At 38.1% G+C, this 22,526-nt stretch overlaps 1 protein-coding gene across 7 annotated transcripts in view; it reads left to right on the top strand.

The window, feature by feature from the left end:
- Positions 1–22,526, top strand: part of SBF2 (SET binding factor 2) — a 230,431-nt gene that overhangs the window by 173,649 nt on the left and 34,256 nt on the right. For 5 of the 7 annotated variants that reach the window (XM_084208185.1, XM_084208181.1, XM_084208184.1 and 2 more), the window contains exons 18-27: positions 7,617–7,787; positions 8,671–8,927; positions 10,160–10,332; positions 10,577–10,650; positions 11,026–11,221; positions 11,875–12,002; positions 14,156–14,331; positions 15,248–15,393; positions 19,132–19,330; positions 20,950–21,146. In XM_084208185.1, coding sequence (XP_084064311.1) covers positions 7,617–7,787; positions 8,671–8,927; positions 10,160–10,332; positions 10,577–10,650; positions 11,026–11,221; positions 11,875–12,002; positions 14,156–14,331; positions 15,248–15,393; positions 19,132–19,330; positions 20,950–21,146 — 1,717 coding nt within the window. The remainder of the gene's footprint in view (positions 1–7,616; positions 7,788–8,670; positions 8,928–10,159; positions 10,333–10,576; positions 10,651–11,025; positions 11,222–11,874; positions 12,003–14,155; positions 14,332–15,247; positions 15,394–19,131; positions 19,331–20,949; positions 21,147–22,526) is intronic. The other 2 variants (XM_084208186.1, XM_084208182.1) reach the window with 1 other exon arrangement.

Genomic DNA, 22,526 nt, shown 5'->3' with positions numbered 1-22,526 from the left:
TTACTGAGGAACTGACCCACTAGTGCCTGGAATAAGGAGAAATCTTTCTGTTGCATTTCCTCTATATTGGATCACATCATTTGTAACTGGTTTCACTTGAGCTTGTTTTCTAGAAGCGATACATAACTCTGGTTTAAGAATTTTGAGTTCATTATTGCCTACGTTCATTATCTCTCTACATTGTTACTTCTAGGGGGGATTACAGTGTTACAGAAATTCTGATTCACTTAGAATTTTCACCATGGAAGAATTTCTGGCGGCTTAATTAAAATCTAGTAAAGCTTCTGAGCTTAATGTGAAGGAATGTAAATGAAGTAACAGAGTCCCCCATGCGTTTTCCATATGTGTAAGTTCAGCTTTGCCTCCTCATCACCATGTCCTTATCCCAGTAGAATGGGACTTTCTGCATGAAAACACAATTTCCTTCATTGAGTTCTATTTCATTGTAGCATTATTAGCTGATTTGAGCACCATTATTTTATGTTTCCATGACAGAGCAAATGCTTACAGATGGTAAGGGAGAGAAACTGCTGATATATTTGTGTGTATTGCCTGCTTCTCTAGAAATGTCTTAGTTGCCATCCTAGATAGCTCACCAACAATTTAAACTGATTGTTGTGACGCCTCAAAGAAGTGAGGTGTCACAAATGCTTTTCTTCCTTACACAGCCAAGTGATTTAAGCCCATAATCAGAGTTTTTATCTCCTACTCTTGTTTTCATCTGTATCCCTGCATTTTTTTTCATTTGCCAGTTCTGTACCCTTCATGACAGTACCTACAGTTGGAATTCTTGGTAGGATGCTCTTCTTGGCTTCCTCTGATTAACCACAGCTCTCTGACCTTGTGAATACCCCATCAGCTCATTGTCATGAGTTCATAACTCTGTGTCAGTAAGGATTCACAGGGCAGGTGTGCGGCTCTCCTCCTCCTCGTGCGCTGCACGTGCCCAGACTGCACCTTACCGTTTGGCAGAGCTGTTCCTGACAATATCCTGCTCTGTAAGGCACTTCCATTCAGCACCTCCACAGTCGTTTTCTTGGTTGGTCAAACTGGATGTTGTTTGATCTCTCAAATGGCTTAGCTCAGAGTGAAAGTTCAGTTTTCTTGTCCTTGCTTGCAGAATTCTTCATAATATTGTGATTCCTGATTTTCCCCATCCTCTTTCTTTCACCTGAACCATGTAGTGTACATATAATTTATATTGCCAAGATGAGATCTACTACTGTTAAAATTTTATGAATTTGCAATTTATATTCTGTATTGTACCCTTACATCTCTCAAATTTGCTCATCCTGTTCTTAAGGGCTACTTGAGGACTGTTGTTTTAAAAGTTTCTTCAGATAAGGAAATGCTGCAAATTGAGAGAAATTCAGAAATAATTTGATCAGTGAAGATAGAGAAAGCTCCCATAGAAGAAGGAAAGTAGTAATTAAAGAACTACTGGAATGAAGTGACAGAAGAACTTAAAGTACCCTCTTGGGGGATTACTTAGATGCTCTGTTTAGCTGGGCTTTAAGTCACGTATCGGGTCACCAGTAATTCTAAGAACCATTATTTGAATATAGATCAAACCCATAAACTTGTGAGATTTACAGGGTTTATTTATTTCTGAGCGCAGACCTGGATAACAACTTTGTTGCTGTGGGTTATTTTTGTGGGTAGAGCCAATGCCACCATTCCAGTGCACTCCCAGGTGCACACTCACTGCTGAACCACCTGATCCAAAGGAATTCAGGGACTTTTTAGGATATTTTCAAAATAACTGTATCAAAAACTCATGTCAAAAACTCTTTCAAAATAACTTGAAAAACTCTTCAGATGGATTCAACACTTCAACTGAGAATTTGTGAAATCTGTATCTTAACTAATGGATTTAACACACCAAAACTTCATTTTGATGTATAGAGGGAGAAAAATCAAACTATTTCTCATCCACTTTGTGGAGTTTAACCTTATTTAGAACTGGGAAGTTCTGATATGAAAATATCTTCTCTTTTTTGTGGGATCTGAACATACATCGTTCTAGACCATAATTTTAGTTTCCTTTCTTTCTTTGTATAACAGAACTATTAAAATCTCTTTTTATCTCTTTGGAGAAGGAAGTTATTATGTGTATTATTTAATGTTACAGAGAACTTTGTATTAGCATGTATCCATCTTGCTAAATCTCTGTAGAAATCTGAGGTATTCTGCATGGCTTTAAGTAATGTCTAGTAAATTACACATGACCTTCAGGACTCTAGGATTAGAGATCATGAGTAATTAGATGTTTAAGTGACTTTTGCCAGAAAATGTATGCAGTAAATAAAGCTCCATCCAGAATTACATCCCATTTTTGCAAAATTCTAGAATTCTATTGCCCTCTGCTGGTTTAGTGTACCTGGCTGTGATTTGGTAGCGCTGAATTGTGAGTGAATTGACCTTCCTTTTATTTTTAATGGTGAAATAATAGTAGATAAACAGTTTAATGGACTACTTTACTACTCATTTTATTTAAAAATAGAAGTCAATCTTGAGTCTGACTTGGTGGCAGGAAAGGGGGCAAATTGTTTTTTCTTCTTGCTGAGATTTTCAGATTGGAGATGAAGCTCATTTTAGTATCTCACCATTTTTTTCTAAAGCAGTAAAATAGAAATCCACAGAAGCTTTGCAGTTCTTCCTTCATGCTTTTATGACATTTCCTCACATTTGTGTGCATAACATGTGTGGGTATAATTTTATACTTTAGACTAAATAGAAAAGCCATCCATTGAATTGAATTTTATGACTGATGTTATCCATGCAGCACGAAGAGTTGAAAGCACATTCATGTACAATTGTACTTGTTGGATTATCTGTGTGTAATGGCTTTACAGTGAGAGAGGGTAGAATTAGAATAGATAATCAGAGTAAACTGTGAATTGCAAGGGTGATGAGATGGGAGGGAAGGTTGCCCAGAGAAGCTGTGGCCACCCCATCCCTGGAAGTGTTCCAGGCCAGGTTGGATGGGGCTCTGAGCCACCTGGGAGAGTGGAGGTGTCCCTGCCCATGGCAGGGTGCTGGAGCTGGATGATGTTCAAGGTGCCTCCCAAGGCAGGCATCCTGCGGTTCTGTGCCGCACACACTGTGCTGCAGTGGGATCTGCGGGTGGGGTGTGGATGGGGCTCGGTCCTGCTGCTCAGTCACTGAGGGTTGATCCTGGGGACAGCTTTGAAGTTTTTTGGGTTTAGCAGGATGTGTGTGGGCACAGCATGGATGTGCCTGCAGGGCTGGCTGGTGGAACATGTTAACAGGCAGAATTTGGTTTGCATCACTTGGGCAGGGGTGGCTGCAGTAACTGGTCCTGCTGCTGGTGGGCTGGAGGTGCCGACTGACTGGATGTCTGTCTAAGCAGGGACAGGGACAGGGAGCAGCTCTGTAAATTAGCTGTGCCCTGTGTCCTGATGATCTCTCAGCCTGCAGATTCCAGGGATAACTGTAGCCAGTGGAGGAGAGGAGGAGCTGTGCCATGCAAAGGTGCTGCAGTGGCTTCCTCACGGAGGTCAGATGATGACCCACAGCCAGTGATTCCTAGAGGAGCCGAGGAGGAAGCTGCTCTTTGCCTTCAGCAGCATCCTCCTTCTCACTTGTTCTGCTTCATTTTCTTAGCAAATATATCCAAACCAATAATTCAGGCTGTCAGTTGGAGACAGAAAGACACTTTGTTTCTGTAGTAAACTGGATTTCTCTAAAAAACAGCGCACTGTTGAGTTTGCCGCTTCATTTCCATAACTGAGAGACATGCAGCAAAATCCTGTGAAAAAAAGAGCAGTTTTGATTGGAAAATCACTTTTCAACTTCACAATCAATAGCTGGATCCTCTGCTTTGCTATAATAAACTTCCTTCTTTAAGCTTTTGTGGTGTAAAGGGTAATGACTGCTGAGTAACCAGCCCCACACATGCTTTTTTTCAATCAGAAATGAGCAATCTAGATAATTTAATGTTACAGAGACATTCTTTAAGGGCCTGGACCCCACAGCAAGTTTGGAACTGGTGCATATTTCTTACCGAGTTGCAAATATCATTTTCACAATCAGGAGTATCCAGTGTAGGGAAACAGGGAAAAAATTGTAGGCAGGTGTTACCCAGTGCCTCTCAGTTAGGTGGAAACAATGGCAAGATAATTCCTGAATTTAGGAAATTGCCTGTATAGTCTTACATGGCAAGTCCCAAACCTACCTTGTGTTCTCACAAACTGAAGTGTGTAATTAATTATTTTGATAGGGGTAAGGTCTGTTTCATACAGAATTTGGGAAGGGAGTATTTGGGGGTTTTAAGTTTCATTAATCTGTTTAAAGGACTCAGTGTCCTTTGCAGAAGTTAACTGACTTTCCATTGGTTGTTAAAATTTACACCTCAAGGCTCTCTCTGTCATACTGACAGCTTTAGAATAAGGACTTCATCAGTTCAGAACTTTTTTTTTAATTTCTTCTGGAGTCTCTTTTAAGCTGTCAGTCCCTAAATCCTCCCTTATAAGTAGGAAATTCTTTTGCTGCCTCCTGCATTCATCCTGTCTGTGGCAGTGAGTTACTGGGACAGAGGAAGAGCGCAAATATCAGTGTAGTTTAGCTGCTCTGTGGAGAGCTAGGTGAAGATGTGTTTTCTGTATGTAGTATTTCTTGATGGAAAGCACCAAACTACTGTTCTACTTAAACTGGAGAACTTCTGAGCAAATTCTTTGGAGTGCAGCAGTAAAAACTGGGGCCCTTTTGATGTTTTAGGTGAGTTTCCACTCTAGGGAAATGGGCTGACCAAGCACTCTCAGCATAGAAAATACAGACACTGCAAACTTCATGGAATGCTTATGTTTGTATCAAGAGTATTTTTAGTCCATGGGTTTAGGCTGCAAAGGAACAACAGTGTGCTTCTTGAGGTTGGTATTGTTACTGGTTTTTTTACAAACAAACTAACCCAAACAAGCAGAGAATCCAAACTGATTTTGCCCAAAATAATTGGCAGGGCCAGGAACTGCAAGTCCTGATTTTGATTCTGTGCTCTGGCCACTATCAGGTGTTGCCATTTGTTTCAACACATGCAGGTGATGAGAAGGATAATATTTGTGAGAAGGATAATATTTATGATCACTGAGCTTTTTTTGATGTGTTTTCTTTCATGATTTTGTAAACAAACTTTTTTTTTATTTGGTCTAGGAGTTGTCAGTGTTGATTTATGTTGTTATATGTGAACATAAATCTCCATTGTTTAAAAATTATGTTTTGTACATGGCTGTTCGTGCTTTTAAATTATGAGCACAGGAAGAGCATCTAAAAGCTCCTCAGCTTTCCTGTCATGTTTGTCCCCATGTGAAAATCATTTATCTCATTTTTATTTCTTTAGACCTACTTTTAGGAGCTTAAACTTCCTTTTGAGTTTGTGTCAAAGATCACCCCTTTTCTACCCAGTTTACCCAATTACTTGATGTGGGTTGAGTCATCAAAGGCAACTGAAGATGTTGATAGCCAACTCACTCCTTTGTGTGCATTTACTGCACAAATTGACATGAGTTAGCTCTACCAACTAGCTAGGCTTGAGCAGACTTTTTATTTCCTTTCTCCTTTTGTTTTTCTTTCCCCTTTTTCTTTCTTTTCCCCTTTTACCTTCCCCCTCTTCTTGAAATTCATACTCCCTTTTTGTAGACCTGTTTGTAGACTGGGAATTCAGTCCCGGTGAAAAAACAAATAATAAATCAAAGCGAAAGTCACGATATGGCTTTAGGACTAACCTTTGCTTTCAAGCTATGTTGTCCATATTTTTATTCCATGATTTACCCATCATCCCTATTCCTCTGTAGCACAGATTTTGTGCATCTGGATTTTGAGGTAGGTCAATGATTGGGCCAGATCAGTTTGTGGCCCCTGTGGTGTGTCTTTTGTGTGATGAGGTTTTTTCAAGGGAATGTCCAGCAGTCCCTACAAAGATGAGTAGGACACTGTTTGTGCTGACCTGTTCTGGGATTTAACAGCTGGATCAGGCATGGGAGATCAGTTATCATTTCCTGTGATCTGCCATGAGCTGCACCACAACTGAAACTTAAACATCTGGTAAACAAACCAGATGTCTGCTCTCTCCGTCTGCATTGAATAAACAAAGTCCCATTGAACATTATTTGAGTAGATGTAGATTTCTTAACAGGTTACCAAGAAATTTTGATTAAATTCTTTATGATCAAATCAAAATAGTTCTGCTCACTTTTAGATGGCTAAGCACAAGAAGGCACTTCAGTGGGGTAAATTCTGTTAGCATGCTACATAGCCTTTCCTCAGATATAGAATTTTCAAGAACCTTTGATAGGGAAGAAGTACATGGCACATGATCAGGACTTTCAGTTCATGCTGTACTTGGAGGAGCCTAGTGAGGAAAACACAGTTTGAAGAATTGCAAAACCGGAAATCTGTAAACCAGACTGCAAAATTTTGGTTGTAATTTCTTACCTTTCCATTTGAATGCCCAAGTGCCAGCCAGGGAAATATTGTAAGTACTGGCTGTTCTGTACAATTCTACAATTACAAATATTAAATGGAATAGTATTCGTGCTCTCTCTCATGGAAAGTGGTTCAGAACATAATCACTACAGTAAAATCTAAGTTCTAGATATTGTATGTTTCAGGTAATGGGTAGTATTGTGAGTGAAAAGCCATTAAATAAGGCACCCAGTAATGTACTTTATTCTTCAGGTCTGCTGCAGAAATAATCATAAGCACAAATTTAGATTACCTGCTTCTTTGCTATATGCAGTATACAAGACATTGTTTTGTGGCCTTATTTTTTTTAAATGTAAAAACATATGATAAAAGATTTCATTATTTGGGTCATTGAAATAAATTTCCTTTCTTTGTATGTGATTTTCAAGAATATTAAACAACCCCCTGGGAGACTAGTGCAACCTAAATAAATAGATGTACTTGAAAAAAATGCTTCATTCATCATGACTAATGCTGTAACAATTCTGGGTTTGTTTGAGACTTTACAGTGATCCAGACCCTTGTGACTTCAAAGAACCTACCCAAATTAGCACTCTTTCAGGAACTGGATTTGGGTCATTCAGTTCAGTAAATAACACTGAAGATAACAATTTATCTAATCTTCTGCTGTTGCAACAAATGCAGATTATCGGAAGGACTCAGCTGACACTATTACTTTAAATTTCATTACCACAGTTCTAAATAAAATGAGAAATCATTTTCATCTGCTTGAATACTGATATTTCTGTGTTGTACAACTAGGTTATTAAAAATACTGTGGTTTGTTGGCAAGGAAGCTGTTTCATTTTACAAATGTGTTCTGTGCTGTTATCACAAAATTCTTACCTCAGTTCTCATTTTTCTACTCTGAATCAAGAAGACCATGCCTGGCACTGGCATTAGACTGGTATACAATCTCCCTGTGTGTTAATTTCTTGAATGGCACAAAACTGGAGATAATTTCTCTAGCCCATATTGCAGTACAAAAGTTCATACATTTCATATTTCAGTCTGTACTACTAATCATATATATGCACGTATGTGTGTGTCAGTTCTGAAGTCATAGCCTTTAAAAAAATTGAATAATAGGACTTGACTAATAATGTTTGTCAACTTTGCCCATTTTTTGCTTTCAGAAATTAGCACCTGGGGTTAGTCAGTTTGCTTACACCTGTGTACAAGATCATCCTATCTGGACTAACCAGCAGTTTTGGGAAACAACCTTCTATAGCAATGTGCAAAATCAAGTTCGCTCCCTCTACCTTACAGCCAAAGATGACAATCATGCAGTGCAGTTGAAACAAAAGGTAAGAGACTCTATCAAAAATATAATTTTTTTTTTTTTTTACATATTAATTGTCTCCTAGGTTACAGAGAGTTAAGTTATGCTTTTTCCAATTTTACATGTTTTTCGTTCATTTTTTCTGTTTTACACAGTATGCAATAACATAAGAAATAAAAGAAATTTACACTAATCTGCAAAGTGTTATAATTTGATAGCTCAGTTTAGTGTGGAAAAAGCATTTGCAAGATACCTAGTCATTCATTAATTTAACATCAGGCTTTAGGTCACTAATATCAGCTGCCAGATTTCTTTATTCCACTTTGACTGTGTGCCATCTACCTAGTTTGCTTTAAACTAATGCTAGACTTGGACTCCAACATATGAAAACATGAATGTTTCAGCTGGTCTGGAAGCTATTTATATAAAAGCTTCCCTCACCTGAACATGCTAGGAATTTGGATAATATTGCCAACATCTAGGCATGAGCTGCATGTTATTTCTCAATCTGATTTATGATTGTTCTTATTTGAGCTAAGGGGATAAGCTGAGGAGAACAGCTGTGTTAAAATCAGTTAAAATCAATGAACCACTCTGAAGAAACATGGAAGATTGTATGGCATAAAAAAGACCTTAAAAGCAATGATGTTATTTAGAACTGCCCATGTTGTGCTACTGGTGCATTTCAGTAAACTGCTCTCAAAGCTCAGTTCCCATAATCATAACTTTCCTTAAACTCTGTTGAGGGGAGTTATTTGCTCTTTCCTTTTTAATGAATATATAATTTAAATAACTGAAGAAGTTTACCTAGCAATGTAATAAATAAAGCTTTGCCTAAGCATTGTTTTTTAAGTTGCAGCTTTATCTTTTCTTCTACATCTTTATATTTCTTTCTCTGCATCTTCTAGGAGAAACCTCCTGCAGACCAGGAGAAGACAGCAATGGACCTGGCTGCTGAGCAGCTGAGGTTGTGGCCAACCCTTAATAAACAGACCCAGCAGGAGCTGGTCCAGAATGAGGAAAGCACAGTTTTCAGCCAAGCCATTCATTTTGCCAACCTCATGGTCTACCTGCTGGTACCACTGGATACAAGTAAGAACAAGCTGCTGAGGACATCAGCCACTGGGGACTGGGAGAGTGGAAGCAACAGCATTGTCACAAACAGGTGGGTACCCAAGGCCAGGGCTCATCCAGCAGCATGGGCCACAGCTTGCACAATGGCTGTGCTCTAAATACCAGATTGTTTCAGCATCTTCCTTTCAAGTTCAGTAGTTGAGTAGAAGTCTAACATGATTCCTCTCAAATAACACAATTTTGTCTGGAGTGATTCCATTTAAAGGAACAGTGTATTGTCCCAGTAAGAATCTTTAATCTACTGAGGCAGATGTTGAAGACAAACATGGGGTTTGGTGAGAAAGAAAACAGCAGCCCCAAACCCATTCTGTTAGTTTTTATGTAACTTGAAAAAACCACTGTATGAACCTAAGATCAAGAAAGCATTTGTATAGCATCTATAAAATCATCATTTCTGTGCAACAGCTGCAAAGGAGGAAAGGCACTGAGGTCACAAAAAGCAAGAGGACTAAACCACAATGGCAAAGGTTAAATTACTAAGGAAGCAGTAGGAGTATAACACCAGTTCCATTCATTCCCTAGCATGCAAATCCAGGACATTTCATAACAAACCTTCCTCCCTCTTTGTTTATTGTCTTCATTATCACCTCTCTGGACAAATTCTCACTTGATAAAATTATAGAACACTATGTGAGTACATTGGCATCAAGTAAAAGACTATCAGGATGAAGCTCACCATGGAGTTAACAATTTCTGCTGACTACACACCTCTAATCTCAGGCATTAGGATGTGCTCAGTAGACTGCTTGTGGTGTATGTTGCAATCTATGAATTTGGCCCCAAATATTATTATGGGAGGCATTTTTAGCCATTCAAAGTACATCTCCCACTGACTTGCTTGCTTATCTAATGCACAAAAATTTTTTCTTATGATCTTTTTAGCTTTTGATTGCTTTGCTCTGTAACCTAAATATACAATTAATGATTTTCTCTATATAACTGGATGTTTGCTTACCACGGGTTGCAGATACTTTACTTGACTTTAGGAAGGGGAGACACAGAGCTCACTTCCAAAAAGCTGTTTTTTCTCTTCTGGGCCTATCTGTCCTGGACTCATGGAGAGAAAATTGTCCAATGTCATCATTCATGAAGTTTTGGCAATGAAAGTACAATGTAATTGTGGTACCACCATATGCCTTCTGCAAAGTTTGGGAATTGTAACTAGGAAAAGCCCACATAGCTTGTCAGTGTCTGTTCAAGTGTCACATGTGCACCACCAGCTGAATTGTTCACACTTGTTACTGCTTTTATTTCTGCCCTTAGCATTGCAGGCAGTGTTGCAGAGAGTTATGACACTGAGAGTGGGTTTGAGGACTCAGAGAACAATGATGTTGCAAATGCTGTCGTGCGCTTCATCACCAGATTTATTGACAAGGTTTGCACAGAAAGTGGGGTCACACAGGATCACATCAAGGGTCTGCACTGCATGATACCAGGTAGGAGTTGGCACAAAGAGGTGCTTTATAGTCTTTTTTCTTTTCCTAATTAAACAAATACACTTTCTAATTTGAGTTACTTTCAGATAAGTTAGAGTGTTAGATTTCTTTTCCAGACTGTAATTGCTGTTGAATGTCAGATAATTATTTCCTTGGTGTCAAAATTTGAGAATTTCAGAATTTTCAGGGCAGCTTTCTCTTTCCCATTTTGTGAGACTTCATTTATGGTGTTCCTGCTTTTCAGGCATTGTAGCAATGCACATAGAGACTCTGGAGGCTGTCCATCGTGAGAGTAGGAGGCTTCCACCGATACAGAAGGCAAGCGTTATGAAACATATTTGTATTCTTTACAAGTAGTAGAATCATTAAATCTAGTCATCTTTTTTTTCCTCACATAATGTTATGAGGAAATATCAAAACATTAAAAGAAAATTTCCACTAGTGATGAATAAAGTGCTTGGCTTTGGTCTCATGAAATATGAAACTAGTAGAGCCAGACTTCTGATCATAAACAAGCTGTTGCATGCCCACTGCTTTTTGTGACCCATTTCTCTTCCTTGAGTCCAAACTCCATCTCCCTTCTTTGGACTAAGTGTCATAACAACTTTGTTTTTAAGCTTTTAAAACCAAATATTATTACTAGCCTGAGGTATAACACTGATTTACACTTACACTTCCATTTCTTTGCATCAGCCCAAAATTCTACGGCCAACTTTACTGCCAGGAGAAGAATTTGTTTGTGAAGGTCTCCGTGTGCTGCTGGATCCTGATGGCAGAGAGGAAGCCACAGGAGGACTGCTTGGAGGTCCTCATATCCTCCCTGCTGAAGGAGCTTTGTTCCTTACCACTTACAGAATTATATTTAAAGGCACTCCTCATGATCAACTGGGTAAGAAAATCCAAACAGTGGTAATTGTGCTCCCTCAGATAGGCAGGATTTTGAGCTGGCCTGTTCACCTATTCAAGCATCAACATCATTAAACAGTTTTTTTCAGACACTGGATGCAAGTGAAAAGAAAAATATTAATGAGTTGGTATTCTACCTAAAATTATTGCTTGGAAATAACAGTGTTTTCTTAATATGTCAGTTCTTCTGAATGTTATTTTTTTTTAGTTTAACATGTGCTATTTCTAAGCAGATTGTCAGTCAGAAGTATGAAGTGGAAAGTTCATGGTCATATGTAAAGATTTCAAAGTATATAATTTCTGTTTAAAAGTTATATATTGCATGATGAAATCTGAATAAACTTGAAATTGTTTCTTTACTGCCTACTAACCTAGCTTTTGGGGGTGCATTTCCATTATGTAGAAAGACTCAGAAGGAAGGAGAATATTTTTCTAATTGTCACAGCTGAAATAGAGTAGAAATTCAGATTACAAATGGCACTTTAGGAATTTGCCAACTTTTTGGGTATTTTGCCTGAAATTAATCCTGTACCATCATGTTCATGTTGCTTTGTACTTACTCACTGTTGTTTATTCCAGTGAGAGTGTGAGCAGAGGTTGTGTGGTCTGACAAGTGTCTGTGTGTTGTATCCTCAGTTGGGGAGCAGACCGTGATCCGCAGCTTTCCTATCGCCTCCATGACCAAAGAGAAGAAGATCAGTATCCAGAACCAGCTGCAGCAGAGCATGCAGGAAGGGCTGCAGATCAGTTCAGCCACTTTTCAGGTAAAAGGAAGTTTTGTGAGAATTTCTGTGGCTGCAGGCAGCTCAGAGTATTTACAAGCAGCGCTTTGCCCTGGTATTCGTTCTCTGCCCTGTAAGGTCAACAGACAAGGCAGAGCTCATAGAAACCCTGGCATTTCTTGGCCCCCTTGGTATTTACAGAGGGATGCTATTTTCACATTGGATTTCTTTCACTGCTTTCCTCACCTGTTTTGGAACCAGAAAAGGGCTGGTTTTGGTCCAGAATCCCTGCATGTAAGTAGAGGCCTAGTGAGAACCTGCTTCCTCTCTCCTCCAGCTACATGGAATCAATATGGAAAAGCTCTGAGTGTCGCTGTCTTCTCAAGGTTTGTCACTTCACCAGCTTTCTGTTAAAATCCATGGCAGAAAGTCATGGCATGTTGCACAGGGAAGCTGCACTCCAGGAATCTTCAGAGTAGAACCAATGAGCCTCTGTATGACAGGCACAGATCCTGGAATTTTCTGTAGGATCCCCATCAGTGTGTTCAACAGAAGTTAGTATAGCAGGACAATTGATAAAGATGTACTGGTAAAAATTAGGAATCCTGAAGTCTTTCCTGAATTTTCCTTCTTGGTTTTAATCTTAACTGTGGTCAAACCCTGAGAGATCAAAAGCTACAAGCAAAGAATTCTGTATCATGGACTAAAAGTAGACTGCAGTGCTTAAGATATGAAATACTTTGCTGGGTTGACTGACTGCAGAAGCGTATTTTCATTGAGAACAATAACTCCAGCATTTCAAACCATAACAAAACAGAAGTTTACTAATTCCTTACAATAATGAGCATCATTTAGCTAATCATCCTTCAGTATCCTCTTAAAAGCACAAAATTAGGAATGCCAATGAGTAAAACAAGCAAAAAAAAAGTTGTTCTTGTGGACTTTTGAGAGGACTTTTATTTTTCAAAAATCTTTTTATCAGAATACTTAGCATGCTTCAATGATGTGATAAATACAGACACAGCTCAGTGTTTTCAGAGCTGGATTCGGGTCAAACATCATCTTTGCTTTTGTTTAGCATAGTTTTGTATTAGGTTCTGAGAACAAAAACAAGCCACAAACAGTTTATTCCCTGGCCCCCATGTAACAGCCAGGGTTCAACACAGGAAGAAGTAGCCCCTCCCCTTTGTTTATTAATTATGATTTTCAGATGGCTTTGTGTGCAGCTCTGCTGTTTGGTATCTTTAAAACTTCGGATCTGTGTAACCCCGAAAGACTGAAGAGCTCCTTTCAAGGAGGTCCTAGAACAACAGAGCCATTAGTCATTTGGAAAGTATTTACAAAACAAGTGAAATTGGAAAAGCAAGGATGAAATCCACCTCCTAGATGGCAGGCAAAGGAATTTAGAAGGTGTCTAGGTATGTGCTCAGAAATAGAGCTCTAGGATATTTCTTTGTTTGTTTTCTCCACATTCTTAGAGTTCTTCTGGGCCTTTTTACGGATTCCGTATTTTCTGTCTCTTATTTGTTTTCCCCGAATTGTTGACTTGCTTTCAGCAGAGGATGATTGGATGGGATTTTTTTGCCTCCCAGAACCTTTCAGAAAAGCATTTCTAGTCAAGTGGATGGATCAGTGTTGAGTAGCACAAGGTTATTTCATTTTTAAGGAGCAGATTTCACTATCATATTTTTGTTACTTGCAGTTTTCTATACTTTGCAAGGTGAGGCCAAAATTGGAACATCTATTGGAACAAGTAATAGAAATATAATGGTTGTGACATATGACTGCTGAAATTGCTGGCTTGCTGAGTCTTTGAAGTGCATTACCAACCTCAGTTCCCAGTGTAGGGGCAGAGCTGGCAGACTATTTCCCAGCTAAGCTGTCCCATGTGACCAGAATTTGAACTCCTGTAGATGTCTTAGTGCCAGCACTACGACTTGGATTTACCAAAATATTTTGTATTTGATCTTATGAGAATTCCAGATGCTGCCTAGCGAAGATACCTTAGTATTAGCTCATAAATTTTAAAAAAGGAAATTTAAAAATGCTTAAAATGTGTAATAGCCATCAAAATAAATGAGACATATGTACCTGTATTTGTATGGGAACTTTGCTACTATATTTTAGAATCTTTCGATTTCGGAAATTCTCAGATTGTTTTCCAGTTTCTAACATGTCGTGTCTTTAATACACAGTTAATAAAAGTAGCATTTGATGAAGAAGTCAGTCCCGAAGTGGTGGAAATATTTAAGAAACAGTTGATGAAGTTCCGTTACCCTCAGTCCATCTTCAGCACTTTTGCCTTTGCAGCTGGGCAAACAGCACCACAGATAATTCTCCCAAAACAGAAAGAAAAGAACACGTCATTCCGGTACAGCCTTTCTTCCTTTCTTTTCTTTTCTTACTGATGTTCTTGTCTTGTGTTATCCAAATGCACTGAACAACCTGAAAGCTCTGCACAAGTGGAGATCGTGTCAAAAGAAGTGATTGCTAGTTTGCATCTCTTTTTATTTCCTGAGTAAGAGATGGATTAGTAGGATACAGATTTTTTTGGGGATAGGAATTATATTCTTGATCTAAACTTTTGGCTGCAGTAGATTTGAATGAGCACCTTATTGCATTTTGAAACACACAAGATAGAAGCAGCATCTTGAGCTATGCAACCTCAACATGGAAAGAAGAAGATAAATTGTGTATTACTTTATAATTAGTAGCCTAGCCACTTAAAGCCTGGTGTAAATTAGGATTAATTTTACCCTGTGCATTTGCCCTACTGGTTTTTAATTTAGAGTTTGAGCTTTGGGTCCTCTTTCGAATTTTATGTTACATATTAATTTTTATTGGACTAGCTGCATCTTGAGTCTATTCCAGAGTGGGAGCTCCTGTGATTCTCTGTTGATTAGTGCATTGTTGACACAGGAAATAGTATCCCAAGCTAGTCATGAAGTCCTAAAATTTAAATATAATTTCTGTCTTTCCTGCCTTTACTTTGGCAGCTTTCTAGATTTATCACATTACTAGCAAAATAAAAAAACCTAAAGAAAGATGACCTCTTTAACGACGGTATTCATTACCTGTAGAAAAAAAGGACACGAATTTATCTTAAAGTAATACAATTTTTGTTTCAAAATTAACATAGGAAACAATTTTTCTGAAGTTTAGGCTTGTTGTATTAAGTGAAAAATGGTTAAATCTATTTTATTTGCATTCTTTCTAGAAATCTGTAAATGCTATCAGGCAGAATGAGATGAATGTTTCCAAATGCTTTTGTTGTTTTGGGTTTACAGTACCTTCTCCAAAAGCATTGTGAAGGGAGCAAAACGTGCTGGGAAGATGACAATTGGGCGCCAGTACTTACTGAAGAAGAAAACGGGAACCATAGTGGAGGAGAGAGGGAATCGGCCCAGCTGCAATGAAGAGGATGATATCTCTGGTAAGAGTGTGACTCCTTTGTCCATCTTGGTCGATAAATCTGTCCTGTTGTGCTTCCATTCTGGTATGTTGAGTGAGAAATGCCTTCAGTTAGGAATTGAAGGGTTTTCCTAGGCAGGAAAGAGAAGGATTTCAAACCTGTGCATTTAGTGAGTGTTTTCTTTTGCAATGAGAAGAGGAAGGTGACTGAATTCAGTGGTACAGCAAAGTACTAGATTGTTTTTTAATTCTCAAACTATTTAGATAGGATATCTTTTAGATCATTTTTACATCATGCTAGTGGAGATGAAACAGCACAGAAGCATGCTGCAGCTTCCATTTATCTCTAAACATCTGACCTCTGCAGCTAGTCTCTGATGAGGAAGCAGTAACTGGTGAGGCGCAAGAATGAGCAAATTGGAGACTTTTGTGGATGTGGAACTGACAAATGGTTTCTGAAAGCGGCAGAACTCGTTACTACTGAAAATACCACTTCCCATATTTTTGATCGAAATTATTTTGGGGTAGAAGGTAGAAAGAGGTTTGGGCACTTGGTGCAGTTTGTGCGATGGTGTGGAGTTTGACTTTCCCCAAAAAGCCTCTTTTCCTCCTCCCATATGCTGCTGTCTGTATATCCTTGTATATCCTGTCTGTATATCCTTACCACTGCTAATTTATAATAAGCCACTAGAGGGAACCAGATTCTCCTGTACATAAACAGGTGTTGTTTTGTCAAAGCATTCTTTCTTTAAAAAAAACAGAGCCATCTCAGATAATGAAGTGTTCTTCAGACACTGATAATTTCTTCCAAACATCAAACAAGCCGAATTTTGCTGTTGAATATTTGGTCACTGAGCAAGGCAACTCATGTGACTTAGGAACAGATGCATGAGAGTTGTCTAAAGCAGGAATGAAGCCTCTGTTCTCTCTGAAATGGAAGAAAGCCATTCCAGGCAAGCTTCAAAATCCTGTTTCTCTTCTTTCATTCCAGTGATGAGAAATAGGCAAAAGGAAAGCTTTGGAAAACAGAGTGTCTTTAGAGTGCTGAAAATTACCTTAATTGAATTTCCAGCATCTTCCCTAAGTGCTGAGTTAGCATGTGCTCTGATGTTGCATGTTCTTTGGGTCAGAAACAATTCTGCAGGCTGGACCTGGGTGATTTTGGGGTGGTTTTGTGTCCTTCACCCAGAGACACCAAGCGCAGTGTACTCACAGTCTCTTGATGATGAAGAAGTTTGCAGAGTTTTTGCATTGCTAATACACAAAACAATTCTTCCATGAACACAGGTGCTGTATAAGTTCAGTGACAGTCACTTTTTTCCTTCCCTAAAAAAATTCTAAAATTATAACTTGTGAGTGTCTAGGCCTGCTGCTTTCCGGGTGTCTTGGCTGGGAACGTGTTGAGGTGACCAAAGGCTGAGTTTGCTGTTCTCTCCCTGCAGCCCTGGCACATCAGGGACAGGGAGCTGTCAGCAGCAGTGGCTCTGCTCCAGACACAGTGCAGAGAGCACAGGCAGCAATCACTGCAATGCCTTTTGCATTGACTGCTGTGGCTTTGGCTTTGGCTTTGAGTTGTTTGCAAGTCTCAAAAACTGAGTTATAGGAAACTATGCAGCTCTGCCAACAATGAACTATCTACAGCAGGTGATGCACTTCAAAAAGAAATGTTAAAGATAGGGCTGGAAGGAACTTCATGAGATCAAGTAGTCCAGCTCTGCCCCAAGGCAAGATCAACATACTTCATCTGGTCCCCATAGGTGTTTGCCTGACTTCCTCTTAAAAGCTTTCAAAGGTGAAGGTTCCACAACTCTAGACAGCTCATACCAATACTGAAACATCCTTAATGCTGGAGAAAACAAGCAATTGTCTGAGATTCAGGACTAAACACCCTCTTGCTGCAGTTTAAACCCTTCATTTCTTACTCTGCCACTGTTTACAGATAGAAGAGGTGATTCCCCTCATTCTGATTGCAATACATGGTATATTTATGATCTATTGTAGTATTTTTCTGTTGTCTTCTCAATGTTAAATCTATGCAGTTCTTTCAGTTCTTTGCTTATTAGTCTTTCATGGACTTCTGATCCTCTTCATTGCTCTCTTCTCAGGCTTCTTTAGGTAGTCCACATCTAACTTGCAATGTGATTTTGAAAACTGGGCACAGTGCTGTAGTTATGAGTTGTTGCCAATGAACATCTGATTTCCCTCACATTCCTCCTCATATCTTGGTTTTCAGAGTTTAGAATATCTCAATCATTAGTAAATTCTTTTTCTTCTAGTGGTCATATGGGTGTGTTCAATAATACAAGAGACTGTGAAACTTTCTTTTGAAAACAGTCATATCTCAAGAACAGTAAAACAGAGGGATTATTCCATAGTTTTTCAAAATCAAATAAATCATGTTAAACTTGAGGCAGCAAAATATCTTCATCTCCCTCTTCTGCTTAAGGACATGAATAGGAGCTCTTATGTTTAGCTTTTTATGAACAGGAGAGTATTTTGCCAAGTCTGATCGCCAATGTACCTGCTTTCATGGGAGAAAAATCCATTTAGGGAAAAATATTTCACAAAATGCACCCTCATCTTGAGTCCTTTCCATTCAAAACTGTTAAATACCAAGATTTTGTATGACCCAAAAGAATTATTTCTAAAGCTCATTTAATTTTGTTTCTCATTAGTGCACTTCATACTTCAGATGTTGTGTGACTTCTTCTTACCATGACAAATATGAAAAAAGAGGAAAAAGAGGAGAGATCCAGAATGTTCAACTTTATTATTTAGATCAAATAGAGAATTTTTTTTTTTTAGCTGAAAGGGCAAAGAAAATTTTTCATTTAGCTTTTATGCTTAAGATGCACAGTAAGAAAAAATCATAGAGGTACTACTTCTCTCAATTCTGAATGTTGTCTACTGCCAGTAAAATGTTAATTATAGCATAATTTTTTTTTTCTAAATAAGCTTAAACTCCAGTTTTATGAAGTCCTGTTTTAAGTTTAAATCCTATACTTTTAAATCATACACTTTTCAGTGCCTCATCCATGGAGAAATAGGTCTCATATGCACATATTTCAATGCTTGAGGTGGTAGCAAGTAACTGATACATGCTGTGAGCAGTAAATCTGCTCTCAGAAGTATTTGGAAATGTGTCACTAATAGGCAGGTGGCAGGTTTTGTACAAAGACCTTGCTTGACTTGAATTTCAGAGTAGTTTGAACTTGTGACATAGTTTTTATCTCTCATGGTTGAAGTTTTTTCTGCTTTGGAAAGGGCAGCTGATATGCACGGCTGAAGAAAGCTGCAGCCTGACACTGAAACTGAGACACTCAGAACCCAACAGTCATTTCTTACGAAATTACAACACTGAAATATTTAAAGCCTTAAAAAGATTGTTACCTCTTCTGAAGATAGCTTTAAAAAAAATTGTGTACTTCATTTTTATTTTGAATGTGTAATGACTCTGTAAAGAATTTGTAAATTGGTAAAGAAAGATTATCTGTCTTCAGGTCAGTTCAAATCAATATGTGGGATAACTTTCTCCAGGCTTTTAGCTAGAGAGATGTCAGCCATGCCAGTAGGTAAATTGGTGCTATAGTCAGGTTTGCTGACTAAAATACTATTTTAGTGTTTATAAATTTGTTGAGCTGTGGTTTGCATGTCCTGGACCTTGCCATTCATCACTGAGAGCAGCACAAACTTGTTTGGAAGAAAGTAGCATTGTTTGCTGTGTAACTGCTGGCCTCCCCAGGAAGATTATTCCCTTTAGTTTCAGATGACAGCGAGCTGCACACCAGTGGCACCCTGAAAGCATCAGAAAAATCAACCATGGAGCAGTTAGTGGAAAGAGCCTGCTTCAGGGACTACCAGCGTTTGGGGCTGGGCACCATCAGCACTAATTCCTCTCGCTCCAAAACAGAATACTTGAGAATAACTGCACTGAACAGGATGTATTCCCTTTGCAGGAGGTGAGTGTGTCAATTCACTGAGGTAGCTGAACATGTATGTACGTGTATGAACATGTATGACACATGTATGTACGTGTGCATTAATGTATTTGCGTTTAGCATCTCTTCTGTTCCAAAATAAAAAAGCAAGCTTCAGAAGCAATTATAAATAGCTATTTCTATTTCTTCAAATTAAAAAGCATGTGTTAGAGTTCACTTCATGAAAGTATTTACTTTCAAAGTTTGTCATGTGCTGAAAGTCACATGCTGTGTTTTAGCACATCAGTGTTACAAGTCCTTTCTTTTTGTTGTGAAAGCTGATGTAGTTTGCTGACACTGCCCACAAAAATTCCTTTTAATACAAAAGCCTATCTGCATGAGTCATATCAGAAGACATTTGCATTCTCTAGAGCCAGTTTAGGCTGGTCATTGCTTTCATTATGGACAATGGAATTGCCAGGAAGAAGGGCACAGGAGAAAAATACTAGATCCTTTCTTGTTTTCTGATTTGTCTAGAATACTGGTTTTGTTTAGTCACCATGGAGAACAATGCAGATGAAGGCATGAAATCTGTCCATTTTCATTATGCTTTGAGCATTATGGAGACAACCCTTTCCTCCCCTGAAACCATGAGTTTTTGATATTCTTTAGGCTTTTTTTTTAACTATAATTAGTATCTGAAAGATTTACAAATCTCAGTATATAAATGCTTACCTACTACTATATTACTGTCATTGCTGTGTAGGCTGTAAATAGCATGTACATTTATTTTGTCTGAGGGCAGTTGAATAAATTTCCAAGAACTGAATTTGCAGAAATAGTGTATATTGTAGAGGGAATAAAAGTAATCTACTAAGCAGTTATCTAGTAACAGCTGTTTCTTGTTCCTCATCTTAGTTTCTTCTTAACACATGAAATTGGCACTTAAGTTGATTTTTTATTTTTTGGAGGCAACAGAAAATCATATTTCATATTGTTTGAATCCTTCTTTCACTAACATGAACAAAAGTACCATCTTGCTGTGTTTTCCATCTTTAAAGTATTATATCAGTGAATTTTCTAATCTCCCAGTGCACTGCAGTGTTTTAACAGAACACAAAAATGCAGTGTCAAGCACTCTGTTCCAAGGACTCCAATTGTAAAATTTAAATATATTTTTCCATAAATGAAAGACTATTGTTTTCATTGTGATACTTTAGGCAATTCAACATTCTTTCCTTTCAATTCTCATATTTCATATACAATTGTCAAAATGGAATACTGCATCATTTGTGTACCTCAAAATTCTGTTTTCTGTCATGCTTAAAAAGACGGCTTCGTTATAGTGATAGATAAGAGGTGTGCTAAGAAGAAAAATGCTACCAAATAAAATGTAACCTTAAATGGAAAGGGATTAGTAATGAGAGTCTTACAAATTTTTCATAATTCAATTTCTATTTAAAATGCAGTTTGCTTCTTGTATTTGCTAGGCTTGGACTAAAAATTCCTTTAAAAATAAAAGTCATTCTAACAGTTAAAGTGTATTTCATTAAGATGTGTTTTCAGTTGTAATTTTAGAAATTTTATTTTTATTGCTGAGCATTTTGAAAGCAATTTTAATTGTTCAATTTTATTTTTTTTTCCCCTTTCTGTCAATGCAGCTATCCTGGGCTGCTGGTGGTCCCTCAGTCTGTCCAGGACAGCAGCCTGCAGAGAGTGGCTCGCTGCTACCGCCACAACCGCCTGCCCGTGGTCTGCTGGAAGAACACCAAAAACAGCACGCTGCTCCTCAGGTCTGGGGGCTTCCATGGAAAAAGTGTGGTGGGCCTCTTCAAATCCCAGAACACACATCCCACGGGTGAGTTGATGCAGCCAGGCTCTCTGTGGCAGGAATTCCACAAGGACAGGCTGATTTTGCCAGGGAAAATCAGTGATTCGATTGAATCAGAAGTCTCAGGGTGTAAGTGGTTATCTGATGTTTTTAGTTCCTGTGTGTCAAGATCCTGAATGGTAAGAAAGCAGTTCAAAAAATGTGAATGAATTATTTGGACAGAGATTGGACCAACACAAGGTGTATCAGAATAGTCAGTTTTTCATAAGTGTGTAATATTAGGGTAACATTAATTTTGGGAATAACATTTGTTGACTTCCATCAGTCACAGGCGGTGTTTAGGATACGTCTGACTGCCTGAGTTTCCATCTCATGCTAGTAGCTTTTTCAGAGTTAACTTCATGCCAAGAATGAGTCAGTATTTTCTTTAATCAAACTGATAGTTGTTTAGAAATTATTCCAGAATTAGGCCATAATTTTTCTTTTTGGAGGAAAAGGAAATGTGAGGTCGAATTGGAGTACCAGAAACTCATTAAAGTATCAAAGAGATTCTTATGTCCTGTTTATGTTTGCATTTCTCCCCAGTAATGGCTAAAATGCAGCTAAGTTTTTACCCTATTCAAGTGTGTTTTATAGAATTTTTCAAAGCCTATAAGAAGGATACTGTACACTTATGTACAAGTACCATAAAAGTAATTTGAAGATTATGATTAAAATATTTTTTGCATAGTCCTCCATAATTTTTCCTTCATGGAATACCTTTATGAAAACCATGTTTTTCTTACTTTTAAGAGCAATTTTATCAGACATGTTGAGGTTTTGTGCGTATGAAATGCACCTTTAAAATCTCATTATTTCAAAGATACTAGAAAAATGTTTTTCATGTTAGACAGTATCTGGACTGACTAGTTAAGGCTCATTTGTGAATCACTAATTATCTGCTGAATATTCATTGCTGTAACACTGATTGAATGTATCTCTTCAGTGTTTTGTGGGAACATTTTTTTAGTTGGAGTGATGAGCAATGAAGGCAATGAACTGAAATTTCCATAATGTGCTTTTTTTGAAAGGAATAAATAAAATTAATCAGTGAAGTACCAGCAATAGTTGACAGCAGGGCAATACAAATGATAGTCTTCAACTGATTTAATACTGATTGTCCTGGCTGAAATATAGATGAGGCATCTTTAACCTGGTACAAAGAGAGAATCAATTGAAAAAAGACTTTTTTTGAGACTGTTGCAGGAATAGTCTCAAAATTAAGTAAAGACAAACACTTTGATGTTTTCTGTAGTAGTTTTCTGATGGTTTCTTTTCTTGATTTTATATAAGGGCTATAGATAGCCTTTTATATTGCCATTACTATATGTCCACCAGAATATTATGGGGTAGATAAACGGATTGAGA

The sequence above is a fragment of the Fringilla coelebs genome (genome assembly GCF_963513975.1).
Source record: "Fringilla coelebs genome assembly, chromosome: 6".
Lineage (NCBI taxonomy): Eukaryota > Metazoa > Chordata > Aves > Passeriformes > Fringillidae > Fringilla > Fringilla coelebs.
This window is presented reverse-complemented; position numbering and strand designations above follow the sequence as displayed.